This window comes from Vigna angularis, chromosome 1, assembly GCF_016808095.1.
Source record: "Vigna angularis cultivar LongXiaoDou No.4 chromosome 1, ASM1680809v1, whole genome shotgun sequence".
In the NCBI taxonomy this organism is placed as follows: domain Eukaryota; kingdom Viridiplantae; phylum Streptophyta; class Magnoliopsida; order Fabales; family Fabaceae; genus Vigna; species Vigna angularis.
The window spans coordinates 11,360,875-11,380,248 of NC_068970.1; the positions used below are offsets into that span (position 1 = coordinate 11,360,875).

Here is a 19,374-nt window from a genome sequence, read left to right on the forward strand (position 1 = left end):
CAACCACTCCACTAAACCAATCTCTGTGTACTATAATAATTATCAAAATTTGTAACAAACGTTTGACAGACAGGCACAACTCATTAAGCACTAACCAGCAAAATTAACGACAAATTATTTTATGGGCTTAATTTAGTGCTAATTTTGAGGACATTGCTTGTTGTGCCTTTAGGCCATAACCAAGAGTTATTCTTGGGGTTTGAACGAATAAGAGATTAGTATTGTTTTTCTCTTTCCCTTCTTTACCCTTTACCCTTGCTATGTGGTTTTCCTAATTCCCGTTTCACGTGATCCTTAGCCTTGGCGTGATACCTGACAGTCCGTGGTGTCACTTTTGGAAAAACAATTTCACCAACAAGACTAGTAAAACAAGTTGATTCCTTGTTTAACTTATCTTGAAATTTCAGCTCTATATAGCTCCTAAGCTCTTTTAGCCATTATTCTAAGGCAATTTGGCAACTCATAGCCACGTTTAACATAACTATTTTCATGATGCATAAATTGCATAACAATGAACATAAATTGAAGAAGCTAGCAAAGGGAGTGAAATTTTAGTACATAACAGCTTCAACAAATGTAGAGTAGAGAGAGACGTTATTATAAGAGAAGAAAAGAATTGTGAACCCCACCCCACGTGCCATGAAAAGCAGAATGGTATCATATGAGCAAAGGAGGTCACGTGCAAGGGATCCAAGGACCAAAACTGAAGAGTGTAGAGGATCCTTTTCCATGATAGAATACAAGTTATAAAGTTTGTGTGTATGGTGTGGCAGTCAAAGGTCAAAAGATCCCGACTTTGGCAGAGATGATGAGGTTAGATTAGAATGAGAAAGTGTGGGTCAGCGGGTGAGCCGCACGAGGGGATCTATCTGCAGAAGCCACTGGAATTCTACCTCACTCTCACTTTCCCCTCCTTCTTTAATGTGACACTTCCTTCCACATCTATTTTATTTCCCATCCCTTCTTTTTTTAAACCCTATGTCACGTGCAGAGCCGTTTTCAATGACCACAAGAGGATCTACCATATTCACCTTACTCTTCAATAACCACCTTCCATTTTGATAGTATATGCCATGAATTCTTAACTTCAATTCAATCTAACAAAAATCACTAATAAAAATACTTGTGAAATTTATACCGTGAATCATGAAAAAACAATTCATGTTTTATTTTTACCGTCACCAAAGGAACTGATTACTTAGGTCGACCGATCACTAGACCAACCGATTATTAGGTTGACCACATGATTATAAATAATAATAACTCATTAAAACCCTAATGCAGATTATAGTGTGATTGAGTCGTCATTAGGTCAATGAAAGATAAAAGTCCATTACAACTAGTATAAATAAAGGTCCTATATATATGATTTTAGACCATCGATGCATATTATATGCATCACTTGCCCAACTAACCGATCGGTTACATTACTAACTTTAGCATTGGAGTGCCCGCACGACTTCGACAAAAGGGAGGGAGAGCAAACAACGTAACTTGGATGATGGAGTACCACTAAAGAGTTATTTTGATCTTCGAGACAACTTGAAGTGCTTTGGATAATGGACTTCAACCCTATACCCGAAACACTTACATTTTCAGTATGTTCACAACACAACTCACCTGTTTGAATTGTGTTTGTTTGAATCAACACATCCCTTTCCTTTATATAGTTAAATGATAAGTCATAAATCTCGCTATCTTCATGATTAGCAGCACTAACTTACGAAGTCCTGCTGCAACTGATGAAAGGAACTGCAATGCAACATAATGGTATGAGTCACTGCATAAATCTATGCACACTACTGATGTGCACATTTTTATTTTGGTGGAGTGTGCAAGAGTACACATACATGTTGTGCACGTGACTTTATTGAAAAATATTAGAGTAGGACCACAGAAAACTAAAAACGGGAAAGTCAGGTCAGGTATAAAATGGTGTGAATTTGTGATTGCAATAATTGTGTCAATGGCATTGCTCCTTACTTTTATAAAGGTCAATGTAGTAACATAAGATGAGATGATTGAGATTGGTTTGTTGATGAAAGCATGTCATGTGGGACAGCACCACTAAAAGAAACAACGTTAGAATCATGTCGGTTGAGTTGCGCGATCACCTTTACGATTTCACGAAACTACTAAAGCCTCATAAAGGATCCTCACATTGCTACTGAGCTATCAACATATATATTACTAACATGACCCACACTATCCAAATATCTAATTTGGCATTTACACAATGTGGATCATGTTCTTCACACGAATTGTCAGCACTGTGATGTATCCTTAGACATACATCTATGATGCACTTTACGCACACAACACAACCTTTACATGTGGCCCATTCAGCAGTTTTACAAAGGTCTATATATATATATATATATAATCTCTTCCTCTCATAGGTCCATGCAAACCAACAAACATTGTAACCATAGTCTTGGGAAATAATCAATTAGTCTCTCTGATGACTAACACAGACATGACACAGATAGGGAGTGTCATTGTTAGACTTGACACAGATCAAGCGGTGCAACACAGCTACACAGACATGTGGAAGAACATTCAACTCAAATGGTGATGGTGAGAGCTACAACACTAACAAATGTTTAATCCACAAAACAAAGGTCTAGGATTTTTCAGAATACCCACATGATCTAGTACTAGTAACAACATATATATTTGGTGAGACTACAAGTAATCTACAAAATATATTTATCTGTGTTTGTAACAGGTTTTTGGTAAGTTTGTATACAGAATAAAAACGTACATCTCTCTCTAAATAGATATATATAATGTCCGTATATATCATGCATGTGTTTACACACATGTATATTAACTCACAAGAATGCAGTTTTGTATTTTGAAATGGTCTTATATGGTTTAAAAAAAATCGAAGCTTATAAAAATATGATGATAATTTTGAAACTTTTACTAGGTTTTAGTTTCTTAAGAACCATATATATATATATCCTTTTGATTATGAAACCGAAATTGTCACTTTTTTAATTATTTTATCTAAGAGAAAGATATAAACTTGGACTATAAAGTATAGACCTATAAGTATTCCGAAAGCTAGTGTTTTTTATATTAATTGTTACAATCTTGCATCGAGATTATGTGAAGCCAAATTTTGGTAATCTTCTTATCAACAAACTGTGACCAACTAAACGCTTAACCTTAGTGAAAAGAGGCATAAATCTCAACATACTTTTAGCTTTGTGTGCAAATACAGGATCAAGTTTTAGTCAAAACATTGCCACATAAAACTACAAGATTATAAATAAATCAGCACGTCTTTAAATGATCCATAGAATATATCAATTGAATCGATCCTCATTAACTTCTTGGTAGTTTCTTCCTGCACCCCTAAATTCTCCCTGCACCCTCATAAAAATAAAATAAAATTTTGCTTTTGAAAGTTATTTTCAGAAATAAAAAATAACTTTTTGATTCTATAATCCAGAAGTCTTTGTTTTAATTTTGTGAGGCTGCTACATAAAAATTATCTCACTGGTTCAATTGGAAATACAAGTTCTGCCACTTTCCACATATTTCCAGCTGAAATTTAGCTATAGTTAAATCAACAATGACATTACCCAGCATGCTTCTACACTATTCCGTGGAATTTATCTTTTAAGTTTCTTAATTTTTAGTTTTATTTTCCAATCTAAACAAGTGATCCTTATTAGTATAAAGTCTGAGAGACTTATAAATAACTCAACCGATTTTTAAATTAAGATTTTCATCTATTTATAGTATAAATTTATTTTATTTCTAGTTAATATAAAATCTTCAACCTATTTTCTCAAATTGATATATATATAAAATATGTGATTATACATTAATAGTGATAATAATAGTTTGATAATAAGTGATATAATTAATGTCGTCAAAATGGGTTGAAATTCGTGAGCCAACCCGGTTCACCACGAGTTTGAACCGGGTTGGACTGAAAAAAAATGCAAAATTTTTTATGCGAGCCAATTTTGACCTGGCTCACACGGGTTGAACCCGTGATGGGTCGGGTTGGCTCACCAACCCACCTATTTTTTTAATTAAATTAAATTAATTATTCAAATCCTATTTTTTTTAAAATCAAATTAATTAAATTAATTATTGAAAATGCACAATCTTTACTTAACAATAGAGCCTTTCACGCTACTGTCTTTCCAAAAGTTCCCCTCTCGAAATAAAACCCTAAGATTATAGATTGGATAATATTATAAATGGAGATAAAGAGAGCATAATGGATTTATCCATTCAGAACTCCAATTTAATAGATGGATAATTCAAGAATATATTGTTTTTAAACCTATATACAAGCATCACAGTTTTATCTTGTGCTATATATTTTTGTTAACAGCTATATGTAGTTTCTTGGTCAAACGGTTATGTATGTCTCATTAAACTAAATTGGCAAAATTTTATGCTTGATAGCTTAGAATATATATATATATATATATATATATATATATATATATATATATATATATATAACAATATATTTCTTTTGTTTTATTTTCTTTTATATCAATTGGTCCAATTATTATTTTTTCAATTTGATTGATCAAAGTAGCATGTTATAAGAATTTAAGAAGAAGATGGTGAAAAAAAAGTTAATTAAGTGAGCCAATGAGTCAACCCGTTTAACCCACCAACCCGTGGTGAGTCGGACCGGGTTACCCGTTTTGACAACTCTAGATATAATAGTCTCAATAAACAATAAATCTCACTATAATAAACTTTAAATGACTCTAATACAATCTTAAGAAATTAACTTTAATCAACTCAATCTTAAAACTTCAACTTATAAAATAAAATTTATAATTACTATAAATTCGTTTTATTTTAATCATCTCCAACATATAAAGACTTGGCAATCTTTAAAAATATATTCCAAAAGCTAATGTTTTTTTACATTAATTGTTACAAAATCTTGCAGGGAGATTATATAAAGATAAATTTGGTAATTTTTTTATCAACATAATCTAAACATTGTATATTAGTGAAAAGAGACATAAATTATCTCATCATACTCTTAGCTTTGTGTGCAAAGAAAGGATCAAGTTTTAGTTGAAACATTATTACATGAAACTAAAACAAGATTATAAATAAATCATTACATAATCAAATGATCCAGGGAGTATATCAATTGAATCAAACTACGTTAATTTTATTTATTTTAAAATTGTATAATATTTAAATACAACCATGTAGAAACCAAAAATGTGTAACGAATATACTGCAACAAAAAAAATTGTCATGATAAATGAACTCATAATTATATAAGACAATATCAATAATACTTGTTAAAATAAGATCATGGGTTATAAGGTAAAATTAGGGATGAGAATAGGACTGGGTGGACATCTCTGACATTAGTTCATATTCATTTTCAAAGAAAAAATTCATCTCATCTTTATAGTCATATTTAATGTTTGTTTAGTCACATCTGATAAAGGATATATTAATACCATGTTCATACTTGATTTCTTACTGTTTCAAGGTTAATTAATTTTTTCTTTAAAAAATAGAAATCATGAGAAAGAAAACATTATATTTGTTATAAATAATTTAAGCGAGTCTAAGTTTTTTATTAAGTAAAAATGACAAAATTAAACATTATATAAGAAAAAAAAACATAAATCTAATTTTTGGTTAAAAATAGTCTAAATCTCTTATATAAATTAGGCTTTCATCTAAGTAATAATGTTAAAAATTATAATATGAAAACAAATATTAAAATTTAAAAACATTTCAAACATCTTTTTACTTAATTTCTCGAAATGTTAATGAAATATCTTTTTTATGTTAATAAAGATTATAATATATTATTTGAATGAAATCATATAAAGAATAAATATTAAACAAATAATAGTTAAAATTTATGTCAAGTTTATGTATTAAAACACGTTGGAAGGAGGAAATTTAAAGATTTTGGTTGAAGAGTGATTGTATTTTAATTTGTTTAGATTTATTAGATCAATAATGAGTAATTTATTGGAGTTTTTAAAGGAGATGACATTAGTGCTTGTATTTTTAAAAAACATATAAAATCTAAAGTTTTTCATGTTTTTATAAGAAAAATTATTATGTAAACAAGTTCGCTAATTTTAACTTTTATTTATAGAGAACAATACAAGTGGTTTAACATTTTATCTCGTGTATTTATTAAGATTTTTCTCATAACAGATACATTTTGTCTATATTTCATGAAATGTAATTTATATAAGGAGTTTGTATGGTCCTTCATGCTTTGTATATTTTTTAATAAATTTTCACGTGATAACAAATGATTGATAAACTTTAGGACGTCAACCGATACTTAACATGAACTTTGTTTAAAATTTAAAATGAACCTTTAATTTTTTGAATTTCAATATAGATTGGATGATAATAAACAAGATTCTTGACAATAATATTAAATTATTATATTATAGTAAGTGAAAATTCTTTATACAATTGTGATTGTAAAACTACACATGTGATAATGAATTAGAAAATAAAAATTATTATATAAAAAATAATCAAAATAACATTCTACTTCATAAAAAAAATAATAAATAACAATATTAAAAAGAAGTAAAAAGAATAAAATGTGTGTTTTAGAAAATATATTAAAACTTTTAAGATATTCAATTATTAAATCTTGAAAAATAATATTATTTTGAAAAAACAAAAGTTTTTCGAATGAACAAGAATTAAGGATAAGATAAGTTTTTTTTTTTTATATTACCTGTTAAAGGATGGATTTATGCTATTAAACACTTAAAAAAGAGAGTGTAACATTTTTATGTGAAAAAAATTAGTAAATAAAAATATTAAAAATGAGTAGAAAATAATTAAATATGACACCTAAAAAGTTATTTGATTTCTAATAACTCATAATACACTATTTGAATATAACTGCACAAAAGTTACAAGGAGAGAGAAAATAGACTGAGTTAGTGATTTTTGTGGATATAGAATAAGTCAAAAATTAGAAACAATAAAAAAAAAATTGTGTATCAAAAAAAGAAATTATGAAACTAAAGATTATAATATATATATATATATATATATATATATATATATATATATATATATATATATATAATTTAAAACATCATATATTATTCATATTTATACTTGTAGCTAATCAAACGAGAATTTTTTATCAAAACAAATCGAATTTGGACACTACCCAAATAAACATGTTTATTTTCATTCCTAATGAAAATATATAAATTTAAACTTAGATCATAAACTTAACCTATATGAATTGGGCTATTAAATTTATTAATTATAGCATATTAATAACAGAGATACAATATACTAAAAAGGTGTTGAAAAAAGAAAGACATTTCTCCCATTTTAATATACGTAATTCATGTTACCACTTTCCCTTACTTATATTTTAAAATTTTAAAAATATCACTCTGTATGTATGCAACCATAGAAGAAAACAAAAACTATAGGGCAAAAAAGTTACCACTCCACTAGAATTACATAAGAAAAAGAAAAAAAAAATATCCCATTTCTTAAAATAAATTGAACTACTGCATCATAATACAAATTATGTTTATATATATATGTAATTTATATTGTTTTTTAAATATTTTTTAATTCAAATTATAAACTACAAATCAAATATATAAAATAATAATACATATAAAATAGATAAATAAAATTAATATAAATATATATTTTAAATTTTAACTCATTAAAATAAGATAACACAGTAAAAAATGCGGATATTCATAATTGTTTCGAATTAATTAATTAAAATATATCATTATATAGGACTAATTCTTCGAACGTTAATTCTACAATTTACTACTAAATATTGTTTTATGTGTAATTGGGAATTGAACTTCACATATTTACTAATAAATTTTATGTGTAATCGGAAATTGAACTTCACATCGTATGAGTCAAATTAAGAGTTTCTGTTGGAACTTTTTTACTAGTTTTCTGTTGTGTTTTTAAAAAACATTGTGTTACAACATTTCTCGTTTTAAAAATATACTAAAAATACCATAACGATGAGATTTCCAAACTCAAATCAAATTTATTAAAGATCCAAAGCAATAGCATGTTGTACATCAATTAATAAAGAATTAAGGGATTTTATTTTATAGAAAATAATTCCATGATTTCAATTTTGTACCAAAAAATTTATTCATTTTAAAATTTATTTACCTATCATGACCTGGTTTAAGGGTACCAAATTATAATAAATTAAAGTATAATGTACAAAATTTATATGTCAACTTTTGTCTATTTTAGAGATCAGGTCGATTACATGCTAGTTTCGAACTTTTTGAGGTGGTTTGACGATTTATAATCGAGGATTATTTTCTAGACTATTCTATATTGCTTCCTGTATCATCACATTTTTTTAAAATTCTAAAATCATCTTTCATATTTTAAAATATCCTACACCCTCTCTTCTTTTCTTAAACGGATGTGGACATTCGTTGAATTTTTTTTTTAATTTTTAGTATTTTAATTTATTGTATTTTAAATTAATATATAAATATTATTTAATTTTTTTAAAATTATTAAATAATTATTTATAAATTAATTTAATTTAATAAAATAATTATTATTAATTTAATTTATATATTATTATTTAAATAATAATTAAAATATTTTTAAAATTTTTATTAGAAAGGATGTGGCGACATCCATTATAGTTTTTATTTTTTAAGTTTTTTATTTTTTAATTTATTATATTTTAAATTAAAATATAAATATTATTTAATTTTTTTAAAATTATTACTTAATTATTTATAAATTAATTTTATTTTATTTAACAAAATAATTATTATTAATTTAATTTATGTATTATTATTTAAATAATAATCAAAATATTTTTAAAAAATTTATTAAAACGGTGCCACATCCGTTAACCGTTAATGGATGTGGCAATGTTATAGTTTTTTTTTAGTTTTTAGTTTTTTAATTTGTTATATTTTAAATTAATATATAAATATTATTTAATTTTTTTAAAATTATTACTTAATTATTTATAAATTAATTTTATTTTATTTAATAAAATAATAATAATTAATTTAATTTATGTATTATTATTGAAATAATAATTAAAATATTTTGAAAAGATTTATTAAAATGGATGTGCCACATCCATTGAAGATTTTTCTTTTTAAATAAAAGTAATAAACTAAAATATAAAATATGTAAATGGATGTTAACATGATGAAACGGATATTGACATCCGTTTTAGAGCAAGGACAAAATAAATATGAAATGGTGCAGAGAGTTCGGTAATGATGCAGGGAGCATCTGTCTTTTGATATTTCTCTAAAAAAGTTAAAGAAAAAAAAATACTCATTTTATTGACATATCCATACCAATGTAATAAATAAAAGCCAAAAAAATGTATTATATTATAACATTTAGAAACATTTTTAAATATAATATTGTAATCACAGCTGCGTTTAATACTAAAAGTAGCTATATATTATCAGGTAAAATGTTAGTGTATGTGTACAAAGGACTAACACAGATAAAAAGTCTTATTTATATAGAAATTAATTTTTAATTTTAACAAATTTAAGGATTAAATAAAAATAAATATTTTTATAAGTGAAAAGGACCCAAAACATTTTCTTTCGAAAAAAAATTAGTGATAAAATTGAAAGCAATTAAAATAATTTTTTGGAATTTCTAACATATATCTCTATATAATTTTCTATTATCTATATTTTTGAAATTAATTATATATTTGATGAAAGGCCCAAAAAGTGGGTTTAAAGAAGTGGATAGAAGTATGAGGAAAATGTAAGGACAGAGAATTTTGTGGATAGAAACGGTATTAACTGCTTATGCAGTTCTCTGCCTGCAACTCTCACACATTGCAAACTCATGATGGCTATTTCCTCAGTGAAATGCAAACCATTGCTTCCACTTTCTCCTTTGCCAAAACCATCCATTTCATGTTTTTCTTGCAAACCAATTTCCCTTACCTCTCCAATTCCTCCTCCTCCCTATCAGAGAGGACATGTTGCTGTCTCCGTTGCCTACAATCCCCAAGGAAACTTCGACCTCTCCTTGTTTGATGATGATGGTAACACAATCACAATCATTCTATACTTTTTCTGTCACTTTTTAATGCTTATTATAGGTTATCATTCTTAGATATATTAATATAAATTCATATAGATTTGTTAACTTTTACAGTACATATTTGAAGTTCATGTTAATATTGGTTCCTGATTGATTGAGAATTGTAAACTATTTTGAACTCACAGTGGATAGAAGCTGAACTAAAATGTAAAATTGTGCATAATGAAAATTGAAGATATGTACACTGTTGATTTCAATTAAAGGGCCTCCTAAATCCGTTTCAAATCAAAGATTCATAAAATGTTACTTTCTTTCTTAATCCACGTAATTTCGTTGCAATGAACTGTGCTCCATGCGTTTGATGGAATGTATTATACTACATTTGAACAGACTTTGGTTGACAGATGAACAAAAAGTTGCACCTTCTCTGCCCCCAACTGAAGGCCGATTTGAAGTTGTTATTGACAATGATATTATTACTCGTCTTGACTTGTCCCCTTTTCAAGCTGCAACAGGCATGAAGTCTCCTTTATCTGGTAGGCATTCTGATATGTAACCTTCAAGGTTGTTTAGCTACTTTTTGGATATACATTCATGAAACAGCTTCATAACTTCATTGTTAACTTGGATGCTGTACATGGTGATGTTAATGTTGCAGTTGAACCAAAAGAGTTTCTTGAGCGCTCAATTGGCTTCACCATCAACTATAAAAGAGAAGATCCTCATGATCCTAGAGAATTGTCAGAGTATCCTGATATTAGGGTATGGTTTGTGAGACTTGATGCTACTTATCCATGGTTGCCAGTTTTGTTGGATTGGAGAGCTGGAGAACTGGCTCGGTATGCTGCAATGATGGTTCCACACCAGGTGATGTTAAGAACTGCATGCTTGTGTGTGAAAAAGGGAAAACATGTTTTGATTCTGACACAGTATGTTTATGTTATGCTGCAGATGAATTTGAAAATGGGAATTGTTTTCAACCCGGAGGCCTTGGAACTGTTCGTCATGAAGAAAGTCTTCATTGTGTATTCCTGGTTGAAGCATCACAACATTCCCAAGCCTAAATTGATAGCAAATGATATGGCCAGAATGCTTGGATTTAGAATTGGAGATGAACTATATGACTTTGTTGATAAGCATCCGCTTGATCTATCGTAAAGGGGTGCCTAAACAGACAGTACTATAAATCAGTACCCCGAGAATGAGAATAACAATTTTCTTGTTTCTGGTTTGATTCAGTATATGATGTAGTGTAAGCATTTTAACAGTAAGTAGACATGCAAAGGAGCAGTGACATTGGTATCTTATGTGAGTCATAAATACAATAAAAAAGGATCACTACGCTTATTGAACTAGAGGTCGTAAATTTAAGGTAAATAAATAGTGTAATCTTCCTTGGTACGACAAATATTCTGAACTAAATGAGTTTACTAAACTCAACTTTACACAGCTGTAAAAATTTAAAACCAATGTCATGGATTAAGCTTAAAAATTTAGAAGTCTTGGACCCCAATGTCTTGTTCGAATGAAGATAGCACTGTCATGTTGATTAAAAATTAGTCTCTTTAGTATCTCAGAAAATGGACATGGATTAACAAATAAGGTCTCTCCCGATGTAGGTGGAATCCAAAAATTCTACCTCTTGACAAGATTTTAACCAATCTTTCAAGTGAGGATTACTAGAAAGACACAAATATGAATACAGTTTATATCTAAGATTCTTCACTCAGTACCTTGTTTTGTTAAACAATTCACAGGGTATAAAATACGATACTTTCATTTATTTTTCTGTTCCTTCTCAAATGAGGTACATTTTTATAAGCAATATTAAATGTTTATACTTAAATAGGAAACAATATAAAAACAGAAAACAACTTTAAATATTTAAAACTTATTCCTAAATAAGTGCAACAATAATTTAAATGTAAATTATATCTTCAACACTCCCCCTCAAGTTGGTGCATGAATATCAATCATGCCCAACATGTTAATGACTTCTTCAAACACCTTTCCTGAAACAACCTTTGTTAATATATCAGCAAGTTGATCTTCAGACCGAACATGTGGAGTTTGAATTACTTGATTATCTAGCTTTTCCTTAATAAAATGTCTATCCACTTCAACATGTTTGGTTCTATCATATTGAACCGGGTTATGTGCAATCTCTACCGCAGCCTTGTTGTCACAGAAAAGGTTCATCGGTTGTTCATATTTGATTCCCAAATCAGCTAGTACACTTCTAATCCATAATAATTCACAAATGCCATATGTCATACCTCTAAATTCAGCTTCAGCACTAGACCTTGCAACTACCTTTTGCTTCTTGCTTCTCCATGTGACTAAGTTGCCTTCTACAAAGGTAAATGATGAGTGCATATTTATGCCCACATTTATGCTTTAAAGTTCAAATTTTTGATGGGATAATTGTGCTTAAATGGTTGATTTTAAGTGAATTTGTGATGATTGGAATTGTTGGGTTTGGGAAATAAAGAGACGTAAAAAGTGAGTTTTAGTGCATAAATTATTCTTGGATGTTCTAATGTTTATTTGTACAGCTGATAATATAAGTTTTATTGGTCCAAATGGCAATTCAAGGCCCAAAATCAGATTTTATTTGGAAAATTCAGAAGGGGTTAAAGTGCAGATGGAAGAAATTTTAGGGTATTTGTGCAATTTTGGAAAGTCAAAAAATCTAAAAGATAAAATTCAGTTGTTGAATTTAATTTGGGAATATCAACAGAAAATATCTTCCAAATAATTTTATCATTATCTAAATCTTTTAGTTATTTGGAAGATATAGGATATAAGATAATTGAGTTAATATCTATCAAATATTCTTTAAAACTGATTTAATCTAATAAATATTTGAAAGATATAATAGATCAACAGAAAATATCTTATCAACAAACTATTCAGAGTCCAAGCCCAATCAAGCCTATATAAAGAGACCCAAGGGAGGCAGAAAAAGGGACTTCACTTCATTCGTTCTCTCATACTCCTCTCACTTTTCTTTTATCTTGTATTCAACTCCATTCATGGAGAGCTAAGCATCTAGGGCTATTCTGCTGTAATTCCATAACGGATTCTGAGGTTACGTTCAGTTAATGCAATTGTTTACTTTGATTATTGATTTAAGTTGTTCTCTCTATGTCTTTCATCTCTCTATCTTGTTAAAAGTAAAGATTTTTGCATCATAATGTGTTTGAATCTACATGCATATTGATTATATGAGTTCTAGGGTTTCTAGGTTTGATTGAGAATTTACTTTGATTTAATTTAGGAACTTTCATATGATTAAATGGTTGTTACTATCAATTGAGAATGTACTTTGGTTGGTAGTAATAATTTCAACTATAATCAATTGAGAATTTATTTTGATTGATTAACTTTTAACTTGGTTAGGAGATTTAAGAATAGACATGATTAAACACAATAGAATTTGATTGAGAATGTACTTTGGTTGAATTTATTGTGAATAATCTAGAAAGGTTTTGCATTTGATTGAGAATTTACTTTGGTTAAATGCACGATCGCCCTCAAATTAATTAAGAATGTACTTTAATTAATTTGAAACTTAAACAATAATTAATTGAACAATTATTCGTGAATAACCGATGATGAATCTATCTTAGAAAAGTAGTGGAATTAGCCTATTTAATCATAACCGTTTTTAAGTTTCTTATTTGTTCTTTAAACATTCTCCAAACATTACTTTTATCCATAAGCATTGCATAGCATTCGTAAGAGTCAGATATTCAAAAGCAATTCCGTGTTCGTTGGGAGACGACTCAGGGTTACTTTAGCCCTATCTACCTTCTTGAATACTACTTGGCAATATTGAAGTTGCCTTGAAAAGTAGTATTAATTTGATAGCTTCAACGACAGCCTATCAGTAAAATACCCTGAAGTTGATTGCCTTCTAGTTTTATCTCCAGCCCAGTCTGAATCTGTGTATCCTTCTATGCAGGCTCTATCATTTTTTGAAAATAATAAACCTTTTCCTGGTGAACCTTTGAGGTATCTAAGGATACGGTATACTGCTGTCATATGTTCTTCACTAGGAGAATGCATGAACCTACTTACAATGCTCACAGAATAGGCAATGTCAGGTCTAGTGTGAGATAAATAAATTAACTTTCCTACTAACCTCTGGTATCTATGCTTGTCCGTCTCAATCTGGTTTGGATATACAGCAAGAGAATGATTCATTTCAATTGGAGTATCGACTGACTTGCAAGCCAACATTCCAGTCTTAGATAGAAGGTCTAGAATATATTTTCTTTGAGATAGAAAAATACCTTTTTCAGATCTTGCAATTTCTATGCCAAGAAAGTATTTTAGTTGTCCAAGATGCTTCATTTCAAATTCAGCAGCCAATTTCTTCTCAAGTAATTTCATTTCTTCCATATCATCTCCTGTTAACACCATATCATCTACATAGACAATAAGTATGGCCACTTTTCCTTTGTTATGCTTTATAAACAAGGTATGGTCTGAATTACTTTGTTTATACCCAAACTTCTTCATTGCTAACGTGAGTCTTCCAAACCATGCCCTGGGTGACTGTTTAAGGCCATATAAAGCCTTTTTTAATTTGTAGACTACACTTTCTTTTGAAGGGGGTAGCTGTACTCCCGGTGGGACCTCCATGTAGACCTCCTCTTCTAAATCACCATTCAAGAAGGCATTCTTTACATCAAATTGTTTCAGGGGCCAATCTCTATTAGCTGCTATGGAAATTAGGATTCGGATTGTGTTGAGTTTAGTCACTAGAGCAAACGTATCTTGATAGTCTACCCCATATTTTTGTGTGTATCCCTTTGCCACGAGTCTTGCCTTGTATTTATCAATACTTCCATCTGCTTTTAACTTCACAGTGTATACCCATTTGCATCCAATTGTCTTTTTTCCACTTGGTAAAGAAGTTAGTTTCCAAGTTTCATTTTTCTGAAGTGCTTCCATCTCTATGTTCATTGCTTGCTTCCATCTAGGATCTTCTAATGCTTCCTGCACACTGTTAGGAATAGATACAGTGGATAATTGATCAGCCGTTAGAGCATATGATTCAGATAATCTATGAGATGATACATAACTGCTAATAGGGTATTTTACTTTCACTCTCGGATCTGGTTCATAAACTAATTTTGGTATACCTTTATTTTGTCGTTCTGATCTTTTGATTTGTGTATTGTGAGTGTTAGAAGAAGTTGGGATGAAAGAGTTTACAATAGGGACAGAAGTTACCTCAGTAGTAGGTTCGGGATGTGTTTCAAAACTGTCCACATCAGGTGATTCTGGTATGTAAGGTAGACTTGGTGCCTCATTTTGTGAAGAATGACTTGCATTGAGAAGATCTGTACCTGGAAGACCGGTGGAGACTTCAGGAGAAGGATTTTGATTTGGTGGACTGTCCATAATAAGAGGAGATGTTGGAGTAGGAGTCACAGGTAAAGGTAAGCATAATTCTTCTTCTCCAATATGACGAATCTCCCCCTGAGAAGAAGAAGAGGTGACTCCCCCTGAATAGAAAGGTTCAGACTCCCTAAAGGATACTTCAAGTGTTACATGCATTTTGTGAGTTTGAGGGTCAAAGCAACGATATCCTTTTTGGACGTCAGAATAGCCGACAAAGATACATTTTTTAGCATAAGGATCAAGCTTACCGTGTAATTTTTTTGGAACATGAACATAGGCAGTGCAATCAAAACCTCGAGGTTCAAGATTCATGACATGTGGAATAGAAAAGAAAGTTTCAAGCTTCTTTTGAGGGGTGAGAAAACCTAAAACACTAGAAGGAGTGTGATTTATAAGATAGGCCGCAGAGAGGACAACCTCACCCCAATAATGGGAAGGGACATTCATGCCAAATAATGAAGCCCGTACAACCTCCAACAATTGTCTGTTTTTTCTCTCAGCTAGTCCATTTTGTTGAGGTGTATATGTACAAGAAGTTTGATGTTTTATTCTGTTAGAGGTGAAGAATTCAGAAAAGGATCCATTCTTATATTCGAGGCCATTATCAGATTGAAAATTTTGTATGGAAGTATTAAATTGTGTTTGAACCATACGGTGAAATTTCTGAAAAATAGGGAAGACGTCATTTTTATGTTTAAGCAAAGAAACCCACATCATTCGAGTACACTCATCAATAAAGGAGACATAATAATAAGAATGAGAAAACGAAGGGACTTTAGCAGGACCCCAAATGTCAGAATGAATGACTTGAAAGGGAATACAACTTTTATTCACACTAGGGTAAAAGGGAATGTGATGGCTTTTAGCCATTTCACAAGTAGAACATTGAAATTTAGAGGAATGACAATTTGAAAATAAATGGGGAAATAATTTTTGAAGATAACCAAAGGAAAGGTGTCCGAGTCTTTTATGCCAAAGCCAAGAGTTTTACCTAGAATACCTTCATACACAACATTAGGTTGAGGAGAGGGAGAGGAGTCACCATCAGAAGAAGAATGGAGGGCTGCATCCCAAATTTGATGGGCAGATTCAAGACGGATAAACCGCTGCATCAACGGGGGGCTCATGGAATCAATAGGCCAACTTTTCACCCGTTTATTCTCAGTAACCCAGTTATCATAGGTTGTGTCATCAATGGAGGGTTTCACAGTGGCCCTAGTGAGATACCCCGATTTGTTTCGAGCACCAATACGCATGTCCATTAACTGGGACCAAAGGGGGTAGTTTGAGTCATCAAGAATAACAATGATGGGAAAAGAAGAATTATCTTGCTGAATGATAATATTGGAAGATGGGGTAGAGGTGTTAGACGGTGAGGAGGTGGAAGAAGGATTGGCCATGGCGAAATTGGGAATTTAGGGATTGGAAACAATGCGGAGATGAAGATAGATATTCCCGGAATTAAAAACACCTGATACCATGTTAAACAATTCGTAGGAAATAAAATACGATTTCTTTCATTTATTTTTCTGTTCTTTCTCAAATGGGGTACATTTTTATAAGCAATATTAAATGCTTATACTTAAATAGGAAACAATATAAAAACAGAAAACAACTTTAAATATTTAAAACTTATTCCTAAATAAGTGCAACAATAATTTAAATTTAAATTGTTATCTTCAACATGTTTCAACCTGTTATCACGACAAACCTTCAAATTTTTTGCTCTAATACCATTGTTTCGAGAAAGGATCACCACATAAACACAACACTAATTATATATGAATATAATCCCACACATTCTTTTTTATATAATATTCAACTTGATCATATGATACTTAAATTCATACTTTTATTTCCAACAAAGAGACGGGATGAGTAGTTAGTATTTGTCATGACACGTGACTAGGGGTGCAGTTCTGAAACATGTTTTTTCCATTCTTACATAATAAAAATGCACTTATTGCTATAGATAAAAAGTGACGAGGGGATGATTGGATGTAGACAAGGAATGCTTTTGCAAGGATGAGCTATTTTCATAACTTTGGTACACCGTAAAGATGAGAATCCTCTATGTTAGATTTTGATTTATATCAATTTATCTATAACATTTAAATCTGTTATATATTTTTTTTTCAGATTATGTTTTTAGTATCACTAAGAAGTTATTTAGTGGGTATAATTAGTAAGTGGCATAATAAAGTTTAGGGTTAAATATGTTTTTAGTCCCTGAACTATCAAGCGATTTTGGTTTTAGTCCCTACTCAGAACTTTGATGGTTTTTAGTCCTTATTGTTTTGAAACTCTGATTAATAGTCCTTAAAATTGGACGGTGTTAAGTTTCAGTGGATGTGGCAAACGGCGTTGCCACGTGCTCACTGATCTGTTGTATTCTCTGTCTGCCACGTTGGATGTTTAATGGTTTGAACTGAGTTTAAGTTAGTTAATTACGTTGTTCATTGAAATCAGATATAGGGTTCACAATTTGTGAAATTAAATTTTTGAATTGGGGGAAAATTAGTTTTACTTGAAGCATTGTAGTGGAAACCTTTCAGAGGAAGCATTGTATCTTGGTGGTCCTTGCGGTGGTGGTTGCGGTGGTCGTTCCGGTGGTCGTGAAAGTCAAGCATTAAGACACAAGACGTATAGGTAAGTTAAGCTTTTTTTTTCTGTTTGGGTTATGTTATGGTTTTTCCAATTTGTGCGTAAAGCGTTGATGTCTGAATGTAGGTCTAGAAATGGTTTTCGACATTTGTTTGCATCACATGGGGAAGTTTGTTAGTAATAAGGGGCTACAGTATGTTGGAGGAGAGATACACGTGATCAAAGGACTTGATCCGGATCGTTGGTCGTATTTTGAAGCAGTTGGAATAGTTAAAGAATTTAAGTATGATGCAGACTTCAAACTTTGGTGGAAGGGGTCCAAACAAAGGCTGATGAATAATGTGAGATTATTGAGTGATGATAGTGAAGCACTGTACTTGGCTAATTATGCAGAGGAGAATAAGGAAGAGGTAGAAATCTATGTTCAACATGTTCCTAGTGAGGCAGTGGAAGTTCACTTTCTTAGTTGTGGTGAAGTGGGTGAGGAAGTGGAAGAGGGTGATGTTGAAAAAGGAAACATAGACACGGAAGAAGTGGTTCCCAAAGTGGATGAGATTGTACAAGAGGGTGAAATGGGTCTAGAAGAGGGTGAGGAAGAATGTGATGGTGGTCATGAACAGCAAGAGGTTCAAATGGGTGGGGAAGAAGAAGAGTTTGGTGGTGGTCATGAACAGGTAGAGGTTCAAATGAGTGAGGAAGAAGAAGAGTGTGATGGTGGGGACGAACATATAGAGGTTGTAATGGGTGAGGAAGAAGAAGAGTGTGATGGTGATGATGAACATGAAGAGGTTGAAATGGGTGAGGAAGAAGAAGAACAGGTTGTTGGTCGTCATGAATATGATTATCTTGGGGAAGAAGAGGAAGGTGGAAATGTTGTTGAGGGGGAAGTAGAAGCTTCGGCTGAAGAATGTATGGATGATAGTGAAGATGACAGAATGGCTAATGAAGATGATGGGTTTGATGTTGAGAATGATAGGAGGACCAACATCAACAAGGCCAAGAACAAGTGGCAGTGGAGCAGGAGCTGCATCAAGTCACCAAGGAGGAGGAACATCAAAACGGGGAAGAAGAAGCGGCAGTGGAGCAGGACCTGTATCAAGGCACCCAGGTGGAAGCAGAACATCCTCACGACTAGCTGCACAACATCTAGGGTCCCAAGCTAGTACCAATTGAAGATTTATTATAGCCAACCCTTTATTTTAATGACAATTTTGTAAGTCACAGTGACCCAGGGAACAATAGTAGTAGTGGGTACAGTGATTGGTGTGGTTGCTTTTAATATTTTTT

The 19,374-nt window shown here is 30.9% G+C and overlaps 1 protein-coding gene across 1 annotated transcript; it reads left to right on the forward strand.

Annotated features, from left to right (window-relative positions):
• The first annotated feature begins 9,776 nt into the window (after nt 1–9,776).
• LOC108339074 (protein CHLORORESPIRATORY REDUCTION 6, chloroplastic) lies at nt 9,777–11,420 on the forward strand. Its single transcript, XM_017576227.2, has 4 exons — nt 9,777–10,069; nt 10,473–10,604; nt 10,727–10,935; nt 11,020–11,420. Exons 1-4 carry the CDS (start codon nt 9,868–9,870, stop codon nt 11,224–11,226), a joined length of 750 nt encoding a protein of 249 aa, XP_017431716.1. The 5' UTR covers nt 9,777–9,867; the 3' UTR covers nt 11,227–11,420.
• The last annotated feature ends 7,954 nt before the right edge of the window (nt 11,421–19,374 follow it).

What these genes read in the sequence shown, in the direction of transcription:
- LOC108339074 (XM_017576227.2), top strand. Translation starts at nt 9,868, where the DNA reads ATGATGGCTATTTCCTCAGTGAAATGCAAACCATTGCTTCCACTTTCT. An exon ending in CATGAAGTCTCCTTTATCTG is followed by an intron (nt 10,605 to 10,726) that starts GTAGGCATTCTG and finishes TTAATGTTGCAG; the next exon opens with TTGAACCAAAAGAGTTTCTT. An exon ending in CAATGATGGTTCCACACCAG is followed by an intron (nt 10,936 to 11,019) that starts GTGATGTTAAGA and finishes GTTATGCTGCAG; the next exon opens with ATGAATTTGAAAATGGGAAT.